This window comes from Hyperolius riggenbachi, chromosome 9 (assembly GCF_040937935.1).
Source record: "Hyperolius riggenbachi isolate aHypRig1 chromosome 9, aHypRig1.pri, whole genome shotgun sequence".
Classification (NCBI taxonomy): Eukaryota; Metazoa; Chordata; class Amphibia; order Anura; family Hyperoliidae; genus Hyperolius; species Hyperolius riggenbachi.
This window is the reverse complement of record NC_090654.1, coordinates 216,030,567-216,051,411: the sequence shown is the minus strand read 5'-3', so window position 1 is coordinate 216,051,411 and position 20,845 is coordinate 216,030,567. Positions and strand designations below refer to the sequence as shown.

The window sequence follows — 20,845 nt, the reverse complement described above, 5'->3', positions numbered from 1 at the left end:
AGGCCGCATTAAAAGTAGTCAAAAACAGTTTTAAAAAGTTTGTTTATAAACAAAATGGCCACCAAAACAGGAAGTAGATTGATGTACAATATGTCCACACATAGAAAATACATCCATACACAAGCAGGCTGTATACAGCTTTCCTTTTGAATCTCAAAAGATCATTTGTGTGTTTACCTTCTGTCCCCTTCTTCTCTCATGCACTGAACATTACAGGCTTCCTGCAGACAGCTCTGCCTGTGCCTGTGTTTGTAATTCCTCAGTATGTGTCAGCCAGCTACTTTCACAGCCTAACAGAGGAGGATTTTTATCCAGCTCTCTTCTATCACTGATAAGATAGCAGAGAAGCTGCTGGCTTATGTAAATAAAACACACACTGGAGTGTGCATAGAGGAACAGACCAGCACGGAAGAGTTGGCAGCCTTCCAGACACAGGCCGACAAGTCTGACAGGGGAAAGATACATTGATTTATTACAGAGACCCTGATAGTACAAAGTGCTGCAGTGACCTAGAACAGATTAGAATAGGTTTAGGAACTTGTAGGATGGTAGAAAAAACGTAATTTTTGTTACAGAGTCACTTTAAGGCTCATACACACCTACCAACAATCTGTCCAACTATCTGCCAAACTTGTCTGTTAAGCCCCATTCACAAGCTCAACAGCGGTCTTTTATGCAGCTCAATTGTCATACAGCTTTTGTTGCGATTGTTCAAAAAGCTGATAAAGCATAAAAGACCGCTGTTGAGTTTGTGTATGGGGCTTTGACAACTTTTGTTGAGAAAAGTTGAAAAGCCTAAAAAATTATTTTCCTATTGGTCAAAGAGCTGATAAGACTGGTAAGAAGTCGATCCAACCATTGTATTGACTTCTTATTAGTCTTATCAGCTCTTTGAACAATAGCAAAATACTTTTTTAGGTGTTTCAACTTGTTTCACAACAAAAGTCGTGAACGCATAAAAGACCGCTGTTGAGCGTGTGTATGGTGCTTAAGACTGATAAGATGGATTGACTTCTTATCAGCTGTTTGAACAATAGCAAAAGACTTTTAGTTGTTTCAACTTTTCACAACAAAGTTGTATGGGGCTTAACAGACAAGTTTGGTAGATGGTTGGACAGGTGTGTATGAACCTTTATGCTTGTTTCAGGCATGTGATTCAGACAGAGATCAGCAGGACTCCCAGGCAAGTGTATTGTTTAAAAAGGAAATAAATATGGCACCCTCCATTTATCTCTCACTTAAGATTCGCTTAAAGGGAACTAAGCACATTTTCCATCTAGAATTTCTCCTGGTTTCTAATAGCTATAGGCGCTGCCATGTGTCCCCCCGCCCCCTTAGCTGTCTATTTACAGATGCTAGCTTCACACCTTCCCTCTGGATACACTCTTTGAAGCAGTTGTCCTAGTTACCCACCCTCCCTGATGATAAAGGGTATTGTTTACTTGCTAATGTGTGCAATAAAAAATTAAAAAATTAAAATTAGTCCGATGTTACAAAAATATCAAAAATAACTTTATTGGGTACTAATGACACAGCACAAGATACACCGACATGTTTCGGACACACACTGGTCCTTAATCATAGCATGAATGCTATGATTAAGGACCAGTGTGTGTCCGAAACATGTCGGTGTATCTTGTGCTGTGTCATTAGTACCCAATAAAGTTATTTTTGATATTTTTGTAACATCGAGCGGAACCTCACCTTTCTTTTTCCATGGTTGGGGCATGAGTCACCTGGTTCCAGCTCTGTTCCTCACGACAAGGTCTGAGCGGATGTCACATTGAACATTTCAATTAAAATGAGTCCTTAGCTGCCTGAAACCTCTACAGCTGAAGTAGGCAGAGATTTTAGGCAGCTAAGGACTCCTCCGGCAGAAGTACGATAATAAAACCTCTGCAAACCTTTATAAATGTAAAAATAAAAAGGTAAAAACTGAAGTTTTTTTTTTGAGAACGAGAGATTGTTGGCATGCATTTTTAATGTGCTAATGAGGTGTGATATGAGGTATTCCACCTCAGAACTCCTTTAACTTCGTTAATGTGAATACACTGGCCTCCAGAATGCAACCATGAGGAGGACTGTGTACCATTCTGCGCGCCCCCCCCCCCCCCATGGCTCTGTTCTTTACTAATTTGGCACGGTCCACCCTTGGATCATGAACTTTGACACAGAAGCAGTATTTGCAGTGCATGCACATTTCTGGCCTTTCGCTTCATGCACATGCACAGTTCAACCCTCCAGGGCGCTGTGGTCACGCTCACAGCAGAGCACACACAGTCAGTGCCAGGAGTCCAGCATTCTGTAGGTCAGTGTATACAGGTTACCTTAAGGTACTTCACCTCAAAACTCCTTTTAAGGCTTAAAAAAAACAATATTGCAAAACTTTTTTTATAAAGAATAAAGATGTACATTTCCTATGCATCCATTATTTATAGTACCTAGTATTAAATCTGACAGCCAACTCATGGGGGATTCTAAGGTATTTTCAAAAGCACCACCAGGTTGGCAGAGAGGTGATCCAACTGGAAGAATAGTGTGCAAGTGAGTATGCAGGCTGGCCGGCATCTTCCCAAAGAATGCATTTGAGAAGCATAAAGGAAACTTTTACCCCCCCCCCCCCCCCATGAGTAGTGTTGGAGCAAAACCTGCCGGATTAATAATACCTACTGCTGTAGGTGACAGGGACATGGTGAAATTCACTATAAATTACTATTTTCAAGATGCAGATGGGACAGATGCATATCTTACGTGTGTGCATTAAATTTTTTTTTTTTTTGTTAAACGGAGGAGGTGAAAATATCAATCGAAACGCCATATAAAAACCTGACTGACAAAAGTGCAGGGTGGTAACCTGCTACTTCAGGAATGACTGATGATTAAGGTCGGCACGGTGGTGTGGTAGATAGCACTCTCGCCTTTCGGCCCTAGGGTCCATAGTTCAAATATGGGCCACGACGCTACCTGCATGGAGTTTGTATGTTCTCATATCTGATAGGGTTTCCTCCGAATGCTACAGTCTCCTCTTACACCCCGAATAGATAGTTTAACTGTTCCTGTCAAAAACTGGCCTCAAACTATAAGACCCTGACCAACTGTGGTAGGAATTAGAGTGTGAGCTTCTGAGTGATAGTTAATGACATGACTATATACACTAAGTAGAAGCTCTGCAGAAAATGTCAGCACTGTATTAATACATAACCCCTAAGATTGTCACAATGTATGCCACTTTGGAAAGTGCTAAAACACCTTCTGCAGTATGTGCTGTACAATGTGTGGCCACCTCAGAAAGGTCACCTGACGTGTCTATGTATTCCTGATGGCGGCAGGTTACATTGCTAAGACACCCACCTTCTGCAGTATGTACTGTATCACTGCTGTCTTCTCCATTCTCCTCGCTGGCTGTTGCAGCTTCTGCTTCGTCAGTCATCTCAGTGGAAGTATTAGTGGAGGAGTCCTCTGCCTGGGCAGCCTGCTCCTCACCGTCGTCATCCTCCTCATCATCATCCTCTTCTGTGTCAAACTTCAGTCTCTTCACCTCATGCTCCTCCGTGGGGTCTTCCTCCAGGTGTTTATTCTTCACAGTGCTCGGCGAACTCTCATCAGGTGACAGAGGTTCACTAGGGACACAGTAACAACAATCGCCTTACTTACATGAGACATTGGCAAGGTAAACTGCTCACACCATGAGTTAGACGTTGAGGAAGAAAGGGTTGTTTGACCTCTGTACTCGACAGAGGGAGCGATCTTGGCAATGCCGATGGAAAGTATAGGCAAACTATGTTAGTTGGTGCTGCTCCTTTAAAAGCCACTCTGGGTGGTGAAGATATCTGTAAAGTACAAGGGGGGAAAAGGAGGGGGTGGGGGGAGCGCACTCTATCGACAATTTGAGAAAACTGGTTAGCCAACCGTGGAATAATCTCACCTGAGATTCTTGCCGATTAGCCTATATGGGTTGGTCGGCTGAAGAGCTTTTGTCCCACTCAGAACCGTGGACCAGGTCTTTCCAGCGATCTTCCTCCACAAGATGTACTGGCACATATGCTCCTCCGTTCACTGAACTTCACCCTGATGAAAGAGTTGAGCTCTCGGAAACGTGTCGCTGTTCTATATACATTTAACTACACTACACGGCAGTCGCCTTTTATCCTTTCTACCATGCACCTGCTCACAAACCTCCCTCCAGCTGCTTGCTTGTGCGAGACACGCAGAGCAGTGCGGAGTTTCTCCCAGCCATTACCCCTCACACAAACCCTCCTGCAGCCTGTGGCTTACAAGTGTAAAGCATACAGAGAAGCTGGATTCATCTAGGCTCAAACTTGGTTCCTCCTGCACATCCAAGACACCTCTGTGCAGACACTCCTATGCATAAATGCGGCCGCCTATAGCAGTAGGTAGCATTTGCGAGGAGTGGAAATACATCTGATCCAGGATTGAAGTTCAGTGAACGGAGGAGCATATGTGCCAGTACATCTTGTGGAGGAAAATCGCTGGAAAGACCTGGTCCCCGGTTCTGAGTGGGACAAAAGCTCTTCAGCCAACCAACCCATATGGACTAATCGGCAAGAATCTCAGGTGAGATTATTCCACGTTTGGCTAACCAGTTTTCTCAAATTGTCTATTGAGTGCGCTCTCCTCCCCCCCCCCCCCCTTTCCCCCTTGTCCTTTACAGACACCACAAATTAGGACATTCCTAAGAGACTCCAATCACCCCAAAATACAAACTGCCACATTCAAACTCTAATTTGTAAAAGAGCAGCAGTGCTCTGTGGCTCCCTCCTTTCCCAGCATGTCCCCTATACTGCATGCATGTACGCCCGTGATGTCACTAGATGCATCATGGTGGGGAAACAAACTACCAGGGTGTTCCACACTTAGACAGATCATGTGATGGAAGGAGGGTGGGTGAGTAGGGCTGGCACCTGCTAACAATGAGAGATCAACAGAGGGCAGAGGCTGCACGATGGAGCCAGACTAAGCTTTACAATAAGAAATATGTAGTCATTTTTCTTCTTTTGCCCATGTAAGTAAATAGATATATCCCATCAGTGATGTGTTAATAAATCAGGAAAAAGTTGGAGACATAGCTCACCATTCCCATGTTTAAGTTATGATATGAGGAAAAGGGATAAAAGAAGCACATGTGTTGGAGGAGCCTCCCAAACTCTCTGGGGTATAGGCAAAACCAAGGTTGGATAAAGGGAAGGCATCAGGATAACCTTGGAATTAGCAGGGATATCTCTAGCAGGGAAGGCACAAAACATACAACATTGAATCAACATTTTGGGATTCTGAGCTAAAGGGATAAAGAACCAGTACAGGGTACCAGGCCACACAGACCAACATGGTGACATATCAGAAACATGACATATAGCATCACATCCTGCAGACTCCTCATTCCCCATCTACCCCATCCTAGCATAAAATAATTAGGACAATAAATCATTTCACTATGAAATAAAATTGCAGTGAAGAAGAGAGGTGGCATCAAAGGTAGACCTAGAAAAGCTGTCATATCACTTTTAAGTTACACATGAGATCTATTACTGTGAATCTTTAACTACCTAATGAACGCGTCACACCGATGGGCATGACCGCGGCGGCAGCGCCAGGACCGCCTAACGCCAATCGGCGTCAAGTCTTTGAGCTGCAGTTTAGCAGGGAATGTGCGCGTGCATGCACAATCGTTCCCTGCTGGTTCACAGAGCTCTGCTCCGTGATCAGCCTGCAAGCCGCTATTGTGGCTTGCACACTGTTTGGAGCCGAAATGGGAAAGAACTCCGTTTACATTTGTACAGCGCTGCGATCTCCTGCCGCACTGTACGAGGAACACTGTGCTGTCCCTCAGAGCAGCTCGTACTGCGTGGCCTCTCATAGGCTGATGCCTATGAGAGACAGGGAACAGTGCCAATCGCTATCCTATGGCGATTTAGGATGGCACAGTGGGGAGGGGAGGGAGAAAGAGGAAGGGAGGGAAAAAAGAAAAAAAAAAAAAAAAAGATCGCATCAGCAATCAGAGACCTCCGGCAAAAGAAACGTCCTGTGACGTGAAACACGGCGCTGGGAGGAGCCACCTGCGGTAGTGCATTCATACATGCCTGTCCCACATCCGAGCCAGATCACCTGCCCGCGGACACCGCTCGGTACGCATCGAGAATGGGATTGACAAGTGCAGAGCTCTGCTACTGTCACTCAAAAGATAAAATATCGCCTCCTCTGAGGCTGGACTGTACTAGTGGAGAGTGAGCGCTGTATTTGGAAGCGATTTGATGCTACCTGTACATGATCATAAAGCTGACGGAGGTGCCGGTAAGTGGGAGACACACGCAAGTACAATGCTGAATTTGAACTGCTGATATACAGCGTTTTGTGCATTTAAGCTGACCAACAATATATGCTGCAGCTATACTCAGGACTATACCCTATTAGAGGGGAGCAGCTGCTGTGTGCTTGGCTTGTGTGTGTAATAGTGAGGGGCTTGGACTTGCGTGCATGGAGCAAAAAGAGCCCAATTGTGGCTAGTCTCCATGCACACAAGTCTATGTATTACAAAGTGGGAAGCGGGGAACTTCTCATTTTAAATATGTCTGCGCAGATATGGTTTTAAGATTGTGTATTACCTGCCTCCATGAGAGGAGCTCATTAGGTTTGATGTATTGTGCAATAAAGATTAAGTGATTTTGGACAATGCAACATTGGGTGTAATCGGCCATAACTTTTTACTGTCCTTATTGTATGCTTAACACGGCTTCACCTAATAGATGGTCCAATTAAACACTCTAGACCCATTTATGCACAATACAGTCCGCTGACCCCACAAAACTCCATTTCTTATAATTAAATGGGAGCACTCTGCGCATGCACAGTGCGGTGAAATCTCTAAAGTCGACCTGAACTCATCCTTAACCATCTGCGAAATAAAGGACACAGGAAAAAAAAAAATCATCTACTTAACTGGGCATCTTCTGCGCCTGCTTGAGCACGCAGCCGTGCCCAGTCACCAGGAGCATTCTGCGCAAAACGATCCAGGCCACATGAGCGCAAGCGTTACCGCTGCGCACGAAGCATATGCAGAAGATGCTGACCTGGCAAGGTTGGCATCTGCAATGGAGGGGATCCTGGGACACCGGAGCTGTGGGCGAGGGACAGATCGGCTGCAAGGAGCAGGAGGAAGCCCCAGGTAAGTATATCTTTTCTTTTTAAAAAATACCAGCTGCCTGGCAGCCTTGCTGATCCATTTGGATGCAGTAGTTTCTGAATCACACACTTGAAATAAGCATGCAGTTAATTTTGTCAGATCTGACAATACTGTCAGAAATACCAGAGCTTCATATGCTTGCTCAAGGTGTATGGCTAAAAGTATTAGAGGCAGAAGATCAGCAGGACAGCCAGGCAACTAGGAAATAAATATGGTAGCCACCACATCCCACTCACTTCAGTCGTCCTTTAAAGAGAACCAGAGCTAAAGAGAACCAGAGCTGTTATACATACCTGGGGCTTCCTCCAGCCCCATAAGCCTGGATCGCTCCCACGCCGCCGTCCTCGGCTGCCTGAATCCGCCGGTCCCGGGTCCAGTCATTGCCACCAGTCGGCCGGCGGACGCGGCCAATTGTCTGCATCACAGGGGCTCCCTCCATATGCTTACGCGTGCGGCTGCATACTACGCATTGATCATCTCTGGTTCCCTTTAAGTGCAAAGTATATCAAGTATAAATGGGTGTCCTACTCCACAAGAAAGTGTTTATAAAACACTCACAAACTGCGTGGAAGGATGAGCAGTGAACCCTAAGAAGAAAACACAAAGTGACGCACTGCACCTGGCTTTTGAAACCTGGCAATTTATTTGGCCTGAGGAAGTGGACAGAGACCCATGAAACGTATTGCCTGTGCTCATTAAAAATGTTTATGGATCTGTTATTGAGGTATGTCACCCCCCCCCCCCCCCCCCTTATGTACTTGTTAACTCAGTTTTATATACTCCTGTCTGCCTCTTACCCCCTTTGTGAAACAAGAAAAAAATTGCCTCGGTAAATTGCTAGAGCTAATATCCAGTGAGAGGGGCAGAGTTTTCAAGATCATCCCCATTCTCTGTAGTGGAACCTCTGCCATACACCATGAGCTCTAACACAGAACTAGTCTGTCTCTTTAGATAACTATATGCAGCATCTAACAGGAAATCGTATTCTACTCCTGAGATAAACAAGAGCAATCTGCCTTCATCAGAACAAGTTACAAAAATATATCAAAATGAAAGAATTGGTTTGCAATGTTATTTTGTACATCAATAGCACCAAAATGTGCAAGTACTGTATATAATAAGGAACTGTACTAGTGGCTGCTCAATAATGAAATTATACAGGCTATACATACCTATATAATAAAGGGACCCTGAGCAGAGGGGGAAATTCAAAAGCTGGACTTACCTGGAGCGTCCTTCAGCTCCCCGTAGCACGCGAGGTCCCCCGGCATCCTCCTTGCTCCTCTCCCGGTCCCTCTGCTGGCTCCGGTAAGCCAGCGCCTTTGGCTGAAGTCACGAGTGTGCGCCCCCTGCACGTCATCACGCTGGTCGCCCTAAGAGCCCTGTGGGTGCACGTTTCTCTAAAGACTGAACCGAGCATGTGCAGGACTCTTACGGCGATCAGCATGATGGCACGCACACACGACTTCAGCTGAATTACTGGAGCCGGCAGAGGCACCAGGAGAATGCTGGGGACCTCACGGGCTACGTGGGACTGGAGGAAGCCCATTCTGTTCAGGGTCCCTTTAACCACTTAAGCCCCAGAGGTTTCGGCACTTCACAACTTTAACGGTTTATTGCTCGGTCATACAACTTGGCATCCAAAATAATTTTACTTCCTTTTCTTCTCACAAAAAGAGCTTTCTTTTAGTGGTATTTTATGGCCGCTTTTATGTTTAGTTTTTTTTTTCTTCTTTCAATAATAAAAAACACAAAATTGTTGTAAAAAAAAAAAAAATAAAAAAAAATAAAAAAATATAAAAAAAAATAAAAAATAAATAAATATAAATATAAATATAAATATATATATATATATATATATATATATATATATATATATATATATATACACCACCCCTTAAATTGGCCCTACACTACAAACGATACATACACTACACTATACATACATAGACATAAGCCTATGGTAGGGGTTAGATTGTGAGCCCCTCCAAGGGACAGTTAAGTGACAAGACTATACTCTGCACAGCGTTGCATAAGATGTCTGCGCTATATATAAACTTAAATTACAAAAAAAATAAAATAAACCACAGCCTGCCAGTGCTGATATAGGCTGGTCGCTGGGGCCCGCTGTGTACAGTGACAGGAGCTTGCGCTCGTTCGAGCTTCTGTCAAATCTCGTTCCTCGCAAGATGACCCATACATGCGTCACGGGGGAACAACAGAGCCTCTCTGCTGTCACCATCCTGCGTTAGGCGGTCGGCAAGAGGTTAAATTGATTAACTTAAAGAGAAACTGACCAAGAATTAAACTTCATCCCAATCAGTAGCTGGTGCCCCCTTTCCCATGAGAAATGTTTCCTTTTCAAACTGATCATCAGGGAGCTCTGTATATGGCTGATATTGTGGTGAAACCTCCCAAAGTGGGATGTCAGGACCATGGTCCTGACAGTTTTCTGTCCGTGAACCTCATTGCATTGTGGGAAATAACAGTTGTTTACAGCTGGGTCCAACTGTCAAAAAAGCAAGCAGCATCTCCTTCCACTGACATCACCTGCAAGCAGTAAAAATGTCACCATGTGGTAAAGGTCAGAATGTAAATCAGGGAAAGGAAAGATTTTACAATGGGAAAACACTGACTAAATCATTTATACATAATTATTGTAAAAATGAAACACTTTATTACATTATTTCCCTGGAATTCCTCTTTAAATGTTTACATTCTCAACAGGATAACTAAAATCTTTTCAGAGAAAATTCCTCGACTACTTTTAAACTAGCTTCCTAGAGGATGTTTCTGGTTATACAAGTAAATGGATGGTCACCTGTGATCTTTGTCTTTCTGAGCCGCTTCGGACTCCTTATTCTCAGCTCCTTCAGGTAAACCGTTGGATGTAGTGGGGCTTGATAACGACAGCTTAGATTGTTTGCTCAGTGGTCTTGGGGTTCCTGGGCCATTAATGTTTGATCTAGGAAGAAAGTCATTATGTCATTAGAGTGTTTACATTCTCTCCCAAAAACAAAGAAGTTGACAAGCCTCTCCCTAAAAATTGGGCCTAAACACACACGCGCGCACACACACGCACTTACACACGCAAACACACAGGTTTGCAAAAGTATTCGGCCAACTTGAAGTTTTCCACATTTTGTCATATTACTGCCACAAACATGAATCAATTGTATTGGAATTCCACGTGGAAGACCAATACAAAGTGGTGTACATGTGAGAAGTGGAGCGAAAATCATACATGATTCCAAACATTTTTTACAAATAAATAACTGCAAAGTGGGGGGTGTGTAATTATTCAGCCCCCTTTGGTCTGAGTGCAGTCAGTTGCCCATAGACATTCCCTGATGAGTGCTAAAGACTAAATAGAGTGCAACTGTGTGTAATCTAATGTCAGTACAAATACAGCTGCTCTGTGACGGCCTCAGAGATTGTCTAAGAGAATATTGGGAGCAACAACACCATGAAGTCCAAAGAACACACCAGACAGGTCAGGGATAAAGTTATTGAGAAATTTAAAGCAGGTTTAGGCTACAAAAAGATTTCCAAAGCCTTGAACATCCCATGGAGCACTGTTCAAGCGGAGTGAAGAAGGAGTATGGCACAACTGTAAACCTACCAAGACAAGGCTGGCCACCTAAACTCACAGGCCGAACAAGGAGAGCGTTGATCAGAAATGCAGTCAAGAGGCCCATGGTGACTCTGGACGAGCTGCAAAGATCTACAGCTCAGGTGGGGAATCTGTCCATAGGACAACTATTAGTTGTGCACTGCACAAAGTTGACCTTTATGGAAGAGTGGCGAGAAGAAAGCCATTGTTAACAGAAAAGCATAAGAGGTCACGTTTGCAGTTTGCCACAAGCCATGTGGTGGACACAGCAAACATGTGGAAGAAGGTGCTCTGGTCAGATGAGACCAAAATGAAAAACTTTTTGGCCAAAATGCAAAACGCTATGTGTGGTGGAAAACTAACACTGCACATCACTCTGAACACACCATCCCCACTGTCAAATATGGTGGTGGCTGCATCATGATCTGGGGGTGCTTCTCTTCAGCAGGGACAGGGAAGCTGGTCAGAGTTGATGGGAAGATGGATGGAGCCAAATATAGGGCAATCTTGGAAGAAAACCTCTTGGAGTCTGCAAAAGACGTGAGACTGGGGTGGAGGTTCACCTTCCAGCAGGACAACGACCCTAAACAAAGCCAGGGCAAAAATGGAATGGTTTAAAACAAAACATATCCGTGTGTTAGAATGGCCTAGTCAAAGTCCAGATCTAAATCCAATCGTGAATCTGTGGCAAGATCTGAAAACTGCTGTTCACAAACGCTGTCCATCTAATCTGACTGAGCTGGAGCTGTTTTGCAAAGAAGAATGGGCAAGGATTTCAGTCTCTGGATGTGCAAAGCTGGTAGAGACATACCCTAAAAGACTGGCAGCTGTAATTGCAGCAAAAGGTGGTTCTACAAAGTATTGACTCAGAGGGGTGAATAATTCTGCACACCCCACTTCACAGTTTTTTGGGTTTTTTTTAATGTTTGGATTTGTGTACGATTTTCATTTCACTTCTCAGGCGTACACCACTTTGTATTAGTCTTTCACGTGGAATTCCAATTAACTCTCCCTGGCGTTCAATTTTCCCAGGATTTCTGTGCAAAAAAAGTGATAAAATTTATTTTTAAAACTTTTATTTTTCCTGTAACTTGCCAAAATGTGTCAAGCAAGGGTTTAGTATACAGTGCAGGAGAGTATTGATGTGTATGCACGTTTTTACTGTTCACAGCATGTTTTTATGGACGGACATTTCTGTCCATACCGCTAGGGAGGTTAAATGGATTCATGTTTGTGGCAGTAATATGACAAAATGTGGAAAACTTCAAGGGGGCCAAATACTTATACATATACACACACACTATAAAAGCACTGCGGAAGATGTTGGCACTACATAATTTCTAAATACATAGTGAAAACTGATCAATGCAAACATTTGATTACCAAACTGTGCAAGCACCGATTAATATCAGAATGAGGCTCCACAATGAGATTATTTTTACTCCAATTACTAAATTAAAGTTCAAGCATGGTGCTTCTTAACCCCCCTGGCAGTCTATAAAAAACCGCCAGGGGGCAGCAGTTAAAGTTTTTTTTAAAAATCATGTAGCGAGCCCAGGGCTCGTTACATGATGGCCGCTGTGCAGCAGCATCCCCCCACCCCTCTTCGATCGCCTCCAGCGATCTCCGATCAGGAAATCCCGTTCAAGGAACGGGATTTCCTGGAGGGCTTCCCCCGTCGCCATGGCGACGGGAGGCATGACGTCATCGGGAGTCCGGATCTACCCCTCAGCGCTGCCTGGCACTGATTGGCCAGGCAGTGCACGGGGTCTGGGGGGCAGCGCGGCGGACAATCAGCGCAGAGTAGCAGCAATCAGAGTGCACACGCAGCTAGCAAGGTGCTAGATGCGTGCTGCAAAAAAAAAAAAATAAATAAAAAATTATGCAAATCAGCCCAGCAGGGCCTGAGAAATCCTCCTGCGCGGCATAGCTCGTGCTCAGCACAGGCTTACCGCCAGGGAGGTTAAGCTCTGTAACCACATTGCGATTTTCCCGATGAGCAATTTTTTGAGCGGTGGTTTCCGCGATGTGGGTACAGGTGCACGACCGCACGATCATCACTTAGCGTCGTGCGGCAACAACCATCCCGGCAGATTGGATATTTAAGATCCCCAACCACTCCCATACAAAGTACCGTGGTCACTTGAAGTCTCATATACGCCCGCCATGTAACGCCACGTGACCTCGCACTAAAGTGGATCCTAGATGAACTTTTATTCATTGCATAATTGTGTTCCTTACATATAGTTTATAGGGCATTCCTCAAGCCAAATACTTTTTTTTTGTTTTAATACTTTAATTCCCAATAAACTAAACAAGCCCCACCCACAGCTTCTCCAAACCGCCAAGGCACTCAGACCCATGTAGCAAGGGCTTATGGGAGCTCAGTCAGGGCAGGAGGAGGAGGTTACTAGTCAGAGATTTCAGAGGCAGAGGGGAGGGGGGAGTGAATTTTTCACAGGCTGAGGGGTGGAGATGCAGTTGCAGATTACCTGTGTAATGATCACAAACAGAACATGGCCACTCATATCACAGGAATACATCCTCATAAATTGTTGAAGCTGTATGCAGCCAGATTTGCTGTGTAAGCTATCTAAACTTTAGATAAGATATATAGACAAGTTACTTGTTATAGTTCGTTTTTCATCTCTGATCCGCTTTAACACACCGGCAGGAAGAGAGGTCACTAATGACCATTGTCAAGTGGGTGTCACTGGACCCGTCAGGTGGAGAGTACACAGCTTTATTGGATCCTTTCTGGTTACCAAGGGTGGCCCAGGTCTTCTAGGATCCTAGCAACGCAGCTGTGTACAATAGTCACGCAGGCAGCAAGGATTTTGCCAATTTCTGTACGCTGTATAAATTATGCACGGATTTAATAACTGTTTAAGATCTACTTACAATGTAGAGAGGGGGTGCTAACTAAGACTCCAATTCTAACTTATGCAGCCCTGTCACTAATTAAAAGGACAACTGAAGTGAGAAGAATATGGAGGCTGCCACATTTATTTCTTTTTGAACAATACCAGTTGCCTGGCAGCCCTGGCAATCTATTTGGCTCCAGCAGTGTTTGAATAGCACCACAAACAAGCATGCAGCTTAATCTTGTCAATAATGTCAGAAACGCCTGATCTGCATGCTTGTTCAGGGTATAAGGCTAAAAGTATTAGTGACCAACAAAGAAAAGCAACCTGTATATAAACACTGGACCACCATGTAGAAATATACAAATGGTAATTTATTGAAGAGCAGCAAAAACACAAATAAAATCAATTAAAAACTGGACAATGTTGTTTAAACACATGATAATGTCAAACAATATTCCAAAAACATCACCCCTCTAAACAATGAGTGGTTAGCCTGCGCTGCCTATATACTAAGTTTGAGGTTCAAATGAGCCCCAAGTGTGAGATGGAGACCGGGTCTAAAAATGTAATGACAAATGCCTGATAGTCATGGGGTGCAGTGCACACAGAGAGAATATATATGAATGGATACGTGATAATAGGAAAGCAGAAAACATATGCTCACAGTGAGGTCAGTGCTAATAAAGTGCATAGGTATGAGATATACAAATAGATAGACCACAGTAAATAAATACTACACCGGTAAGCGTCTCCAAATGTAAGGAAGTGAGGCAGCGATAGATCCAGGTACAGGAACGCGCCACACGTGGCATGGTCCACGTGACCACTTCATCAGGAGCTCAAAGTGGCTAAAAAAGTATTAGAGGCAGAGGAGCCAGGCAACTGGTATGGTTTAAGAGGAAATAAATATGGCATCCTCCATATCCCTCTCCTTACAGTTGTCCTTTAAAGTCCCTTTAAATTGTGATCTGCAATCTGATTGACTTGCTTTAAGCCATATCTACACGATACGATTCTTTGTGCGATTCGATTACGATTCTAATTACTATCCGATTAAATCCGACATGTCCGATCGGGATTCGATTCAATTTGATTTGCCATTGTTTTGCATCGGACATGTCGGATTTAATCGGATCGTAAATAGAATCGTATCGTGTAGATTGGACTTTAAACCCATATATTTGAAGCCAAAAGACATGATAGCCAAGAGCTTTGTTTCGCCTCAGGTCTACATTTCAGTGGGAAAGCATTGTATGGCTACACGTTTCTACTGTTTCTCCTGAGACAAGGCCGGTATAAGCTCAACGCAGAGCAGAAATGGCTCCATCCAATATGTGATCATGGGTGTCAAGGCACATTCATTCTACAGAACAACAACGTGGCAGCCTTCTAATCAACTTCCAATACCTGTAGTACACGCAGAGATACCGCCAGTGCTGGTCACCTACCTGTCAGTGTAATTCTGGGAATTTCCAGGGAACATCACTCCATTCATTCGGTTTATGCTGGTTGAATTGTTTTTCCTACAAAAACAGCATGTGATTTTTACAACACAAGATTATGCAACGTACAGCAAAGAAAAATGATCAAACAACTTCAATACACAGATGCAAAACTTTTACATGAAGGAACTCGATTACCCATACCATTCAATGTTATTAAATGTTAAATGGATGAACTGTAGTTTCCTGTGTAATGCTACAGATATATTCGTATAGTTTAGCAAATCTGCCACTTCATCACACACAAAAAAAAACACTTTGCACAATATACACACTATATGAAGTCTTCCTGCATTATAATTTAGACTGTAACCTCACAAGGGCAGCGTTCTCTCCATTTGGTTATTTTCCAGCTCTGTGGTGTTATGTAGCCAGTTTTGTGTCTCTTTGCACAGCACCATGGAGGATTAGAGCACTATATAAATGATAAAACATCTATACCGTATCCTGTTCATCATCAGCACCAGATACTTGTAGAGGAGTAATCTAGATTTTTCTAGAAACAATCCAACCAGCTTGGGCTTTTCAAAAATGCTCCATATATCCCTCTTCTACTCAATACATGCAGGGTCTGCTCACCTGATTATCCAAGGGCTACAGCAAGTACCTACCAGTAATGGAAAGGCCCCAACAAGGAAGCTTACAGGGGAATGCCGACCCTTGGAGGGGGGGGGGGGTGGCTAATTACCTGCCAGGTGCTGTCTCTAGGTGAAGTGGCTCTCCCCCAGTATCTGGGGTGAAAGATTGGCAGGTGGAGTTCCCACTTTGGCAGGCATGCCAAAGCAGCCAATGGAGCCGGGTCTGAAGCCTTTATAAAGAGGAAGCAGGTAGGTGTCGTCACTGACTCCTGTACCAGAGTTGACCGCCCACCCTCCCTGTCACTGGCTTTATCTATATTGAGGGGTGTGTTGCCTATCAGTAGGTGAAGGCAATGATAATGGCACCCAGGTATGGGTGGTATTTGGCAGATACCAAAAGCTATTTGGAGTGTTCTTACCAGTGGTTGTGGTTTGTCTTATAATTATTTTGGTTTATATTTGCCAATGAATGCTGTGATTTAAATAATATGGAGTTAATTTAAACTAATAAAATTGGCTGAAACCTTAATCCATTATATGTTGTTGTTTTTATTATATTAGATTTAAAGTGAACCAGAGACAATGCAACCTCATGTATTTTACCATATATATCAGTGGGGACATTAGAGAAAACACCCTGCTCTGTTTCGTTTTTAACTGTTCAGCTTGCTTCTTATCAGGCATGATAAAATCCTCAACTGAGCATTCAGTCTGGCTTTGCTCAGAAATTATTATAGCCGAGTGTGTTCTCTGGTGTCTTTTCAAGCCCAAGCCTGCCCTCTTGTGGCTCTGCTCAGGAATCATTATAGCCGAGTCATTATAGCAAAGCCAGACTGAATGCTGTCGGGGATTTTATCAGGGCTGATTAGAAGCAAGCTGAACAGTTAAAAATGAAACAGACAGCAGGGTAGGTGTTTTCTCTAATGTTCCTACTGATATATATGGTAAAATACATGAGGGTGCTTCGTCTCTGGTTCACTTTAAGTTGGGGAAAAATGGGTAGTACATTTCCATGTGAAAGTGTGGATATCTAGTGTAAACACTCCTCTCGCAGTTCAGCATGCCACATGGTTACTGCAGTTGTGCAGTATGAGCTCTCTAGTGATGGCTGCGGTATATTCCATGGTGTAAGCTACGGTAGGAGAAGAGGGACATGCCACACACAGCTCTGAAAGTTAAAGACATGCAGAGCAACGCTAAACTCATGGAATCAGCCCTCAATATTTGTAGATCACCCATCTATGTTTAGAGGAGCATACAACAGTTGGAAGCGCTTGATTTTAAGCATAGATTTATTTTAAGCTAAAGGTTTTTGACCGTTCCAAGGATATCCCAGTTGCAATGAAGCAATCTGGCATTGAGCAGTGTCCCCTAAAGAAGGAATAGATGGCATCGCCAGATCATCTTCTCACACTGTGCTTCTATCACCAGGCGGCAGTGGGTCCTAGCAGGCTCTTGATGTCACATGAAATGCATTGGGAGCCTACAGGGAGACGCTGCTACACAGTGATATGTCATGTACAGTGCAGAAGGTAAGAGGACTTGGGATAAAGACCAAGTAATTGCGGCAACTTCTGTCCCAGCACACAATTATTTAAGTACCTTTTTCAAAGGGAACCTTAACTGAGCAAGATATGGATGTTTCCTTTTAAACAGTACTAGTTGTCTGGCAGTCCTGCTGATCACTTTGGCTGCAGTAGCGGCTGAATCACAAACCTGAAACAAGCATGCAGCTAATCCAGTCTGACTTCAGAGCACCTGATCTGCATGTTTGTTCAGGGTCTATGGATAAAAGTATTAACCACTTGCCGACCGCCTACAGCCCATGGGCGGCGGCAAAGTGGACGCCTAAAGGACCGCAATACGCCTTCAGGCGGCGCGTCCTTTAGGCATGCCGGGGGAGCGATCGCGTCATTGATGACGCGCGCTTCCCCCGGCAACTGGCTCCGCCCACCCGCCGTAACATCCCGCCGGCCATACGGAAGCGCCGGCGGGATGTTAACCCCGCGATCGCCGCTACAAAGTGTATAATACACTTTGTAATGTATACAAAGTGTATTATACAGGCTGCCTCCTGCCCTGGTGGTCCCAGTGTCCGAGGGACCACCAGGGCAGGCTGCAGCCACCCTAGTCTGCACCCAAACACACTGATCTGCCCCCCCCGCCCACTGATCGCCCACAGCACCCCTCAGACCCCCCCCTGCCCACCCCCCAGACCCCTGTTTGCACCCAATCACCCCCCTAATAACCCATCAATCACTCCCTGTCACTATCTGTCAACGCTATTTTTTTTTTATCCCCCCCCCCCCCTGCCCCCTCCTGATCACCCCCCCACCCCTCAGATTCTCCCCAGGCCCCCCCCCCCCCCCGTGTACTGTATGCATCTATCTTCCCTGATAACCTGTCAATCACCCGTCAATCACCCATCAATCACCCATCAATCACCCCCTGTCACTGCCACCCAACAATCAGCCCCTAACCTGCCCCTTGCGGGCAATCTGATCACCCACCCACACCAATAGATCGCCCGCAGATCCGACATCAGATCACCTCCCAAATCCATTGTTTACATCTATTCTCTCCTCTAAACACCCACTAATTACCCATCAATCACCCATCAATCACCCCCTATCACCACCTGTCACTTTTACCTATCAGATCAGACCCTAATCTGCCCCTTGCGGGCACCCAATCACCCGCCAACACGCTCAGATTGCCCTCTGACCCCCCCTTATCAATTCGCCAGTGCATTAATTACATCTGTTCTTCCCTGTAATAACCCACTGATCACCTGTCAATCACCTGCCAATCACCTATCACCCATCAATCACCCCCTGTCACTGCCACCCATCAATCAGCCCCTAACCTGCCCCTTGCGGGCAATCTGATCACCCACCCACACCATTAGATCGCCCGCAAACCCGCCGTCAGATTACCTCCCAAATGTATTGTTTACATCTGTTATCTTCTCTAAACACCCACTAATTACCCATCAATCACCCCCTATCACCATCTGTCACTTTTACCTATCAGATCAGACCCTAATCTGCCCCTTGCGGGCACCCAATCACCCGCCCACACGCTCAGATTGCCCTCAGACCCCCCCCCCCCCCTTATCAATTCACCAGTGCATTAATTACATCTGTCCTTCCCTGTAATAACCCACTGATCACCTGTCAATCACCTGCCAATCACCTATCACCCATCAATCACCCCCTGTCACTGCCACCCAACAATCAGCCCCTAACCTGCCCCTTGCGGGCAAACTGATCACCCACCCACACCAATAGATCGCCCGCAGATCCGACATCAGATCACCACCCAAGCGCAGTGTTTCCATCTATTCTCTCCTCTAAACACCCACTAATTACCCATCAATCACCCCCTATCACCACCTGTCACTGTTACCCATCAGATCAGACCCTAATCTGCCCCTTGCGGGCACCCAATCACCCGCCTACACGCTCAGATTGCCCTCAGACCCCCCCTTATCAATTCGCCAGGGCATTATTTACATCTGTCCTTCCCTGTAATAACCCACTGATCACCTGTCAATCACCCATCAATCACCCCTGTCACTGCCACCCATCAATCAGCCCCTAACCTGCCCCTTGCGGGCAAACTGATCACCCACCCACACCAATAGATCGCCCGCAGATCCGACATCAGATCACCACCCAAGCGCAGTGTTTCCATCTATTCTCTCCTCTAAACACCCACTAATTACCCATCAATCACCCCCTATCACCACCTGTCACTGTTACCCATCAGATCAGACCCTAATCTGCCCCTTGCGGGCACCCAATCACCCGCCTACACGCTCAGATTGCCCTCAGACCCCCCCTTACCAATTCGCCAGGGCATTATTTACATCTGTCCTTCCCTGTAATAACCCACTGATCACCTGTCAATCACCTATCAATCACCCATCAATCACCCCCTGTCACTGCCACCCATCAATCACCCGCTGTCACTGCCACCCATCAATCAGCCCCTAACCTGCCCCTTGCGGGCAATCTGATCACCCACCCACACCAATAGATCGCCCGCAGATCCGACGTCCGATCACCTCCCAAGTGCAGTGTTCACATCTGTTCTCTACCCTAAACACCCACTAATTACCCATCAATCACCCCCTGTCACTGCTACCTATCAGATTAGACCCCTATCTGCCCCTAAGGCACTCAATCACCCGCCCACACCCTCAGAATGCCCTCAGACCCCAGCCCTGATCACCTCGCCAGTGCATTGCTTGCATCTATTCCCACCTCTAATCACACCTTGAGACACCCATCAATCACCTCCTGTCACCCCCTAGCACACCTACCCATCAGATCAGGCCCTAATTTGCCCCGTGTGGGCTCCTGATCACTCGGCCAAACCCTCAGATCCCCCTCAGACTCCCTTCCGATCACCTCCCCAGTGCATTGATTGCATCTATTTTTCCCTCTAACCACCCCCTGAGACACCCATCAATCACCTCCTGTCACCCCCCTAGCACTCCTATCCATCAGATCAGGCCCAATACAACCTGTCATCTAAAAGGCCACCCTGCTTATGACCGGTTCCACAAAATTCGCCCCCTCATAGACCACCTGTCATCAAAATTTGCAGATGCTTATACCCCTGAACAGTCATTTTGAGACATTTGGTTTCCAGACTACTCACGGTTTTGGGCCCGTAAAATGCCAGGGCGGTATAGGAACCCCACAAGTGACCCCATTTTAGAAAAAAAGACACCCCAAGGTATTCTGTTAGGTGTATGACGAGTTCATAGAAGATTTTATTTTTTGTCAAAAGTTAGCGGAAATTGATTTTTATTGGTTTTTTTTCACAAAGTGTCATTTTTCACTAACTTGTGACAAAAAATAAAATCTTCTATGAACTCGCCATACACCTAACGGAATACCTTGGGGTGTCTTCTTTCTAAAATGGGGTCACTTGTGGGGTTCCTATACTGCCCTGGCATTTTAGGGGCCCTAAACCGCGAGGAGTAGTCTAGAAAACAAATGCCTCAAAATGACCCGTGAATAGGACGTTGGGCCCCTTAGCGCACCTAGGCTGCAAAAAAGTGTCACACATGTGGT

The 20,845-nt window shown here is 45.2% G+C and overlaps 1 protein-coding gene across 1 annotated transcript in view; it reads right to left on the bottom strand.

The window, feature by feature from the left end:
• PPP4R2 (protein phosphatase 4 regulatory subunit 2) overlaps positions 1-20,845 on the bottom strand; it is a 75,963-nt gene that overhangs the window by 4,188 nt on the left and 50,930 nt on the right. Inside the window, exons 6-8 of the mRNA XM_068254946.1 lie at positions 15,127-15,201; positions 10,020-10,163; positions 3,352-3,620 (exon numbers count right to left, since the gene is read on the bottom strand). Coding sequence (XP_068111047.1) covers positions 3,352-3,620; positions 10,020-10,163; positions 15,127-15,201 — 488 coding nt within the window. The remainder of the gene's footprint in view (positions 1-3,351; positions 3,621-10,019; positions 10,164-15,126; positions 15,202-20,845) is intronic.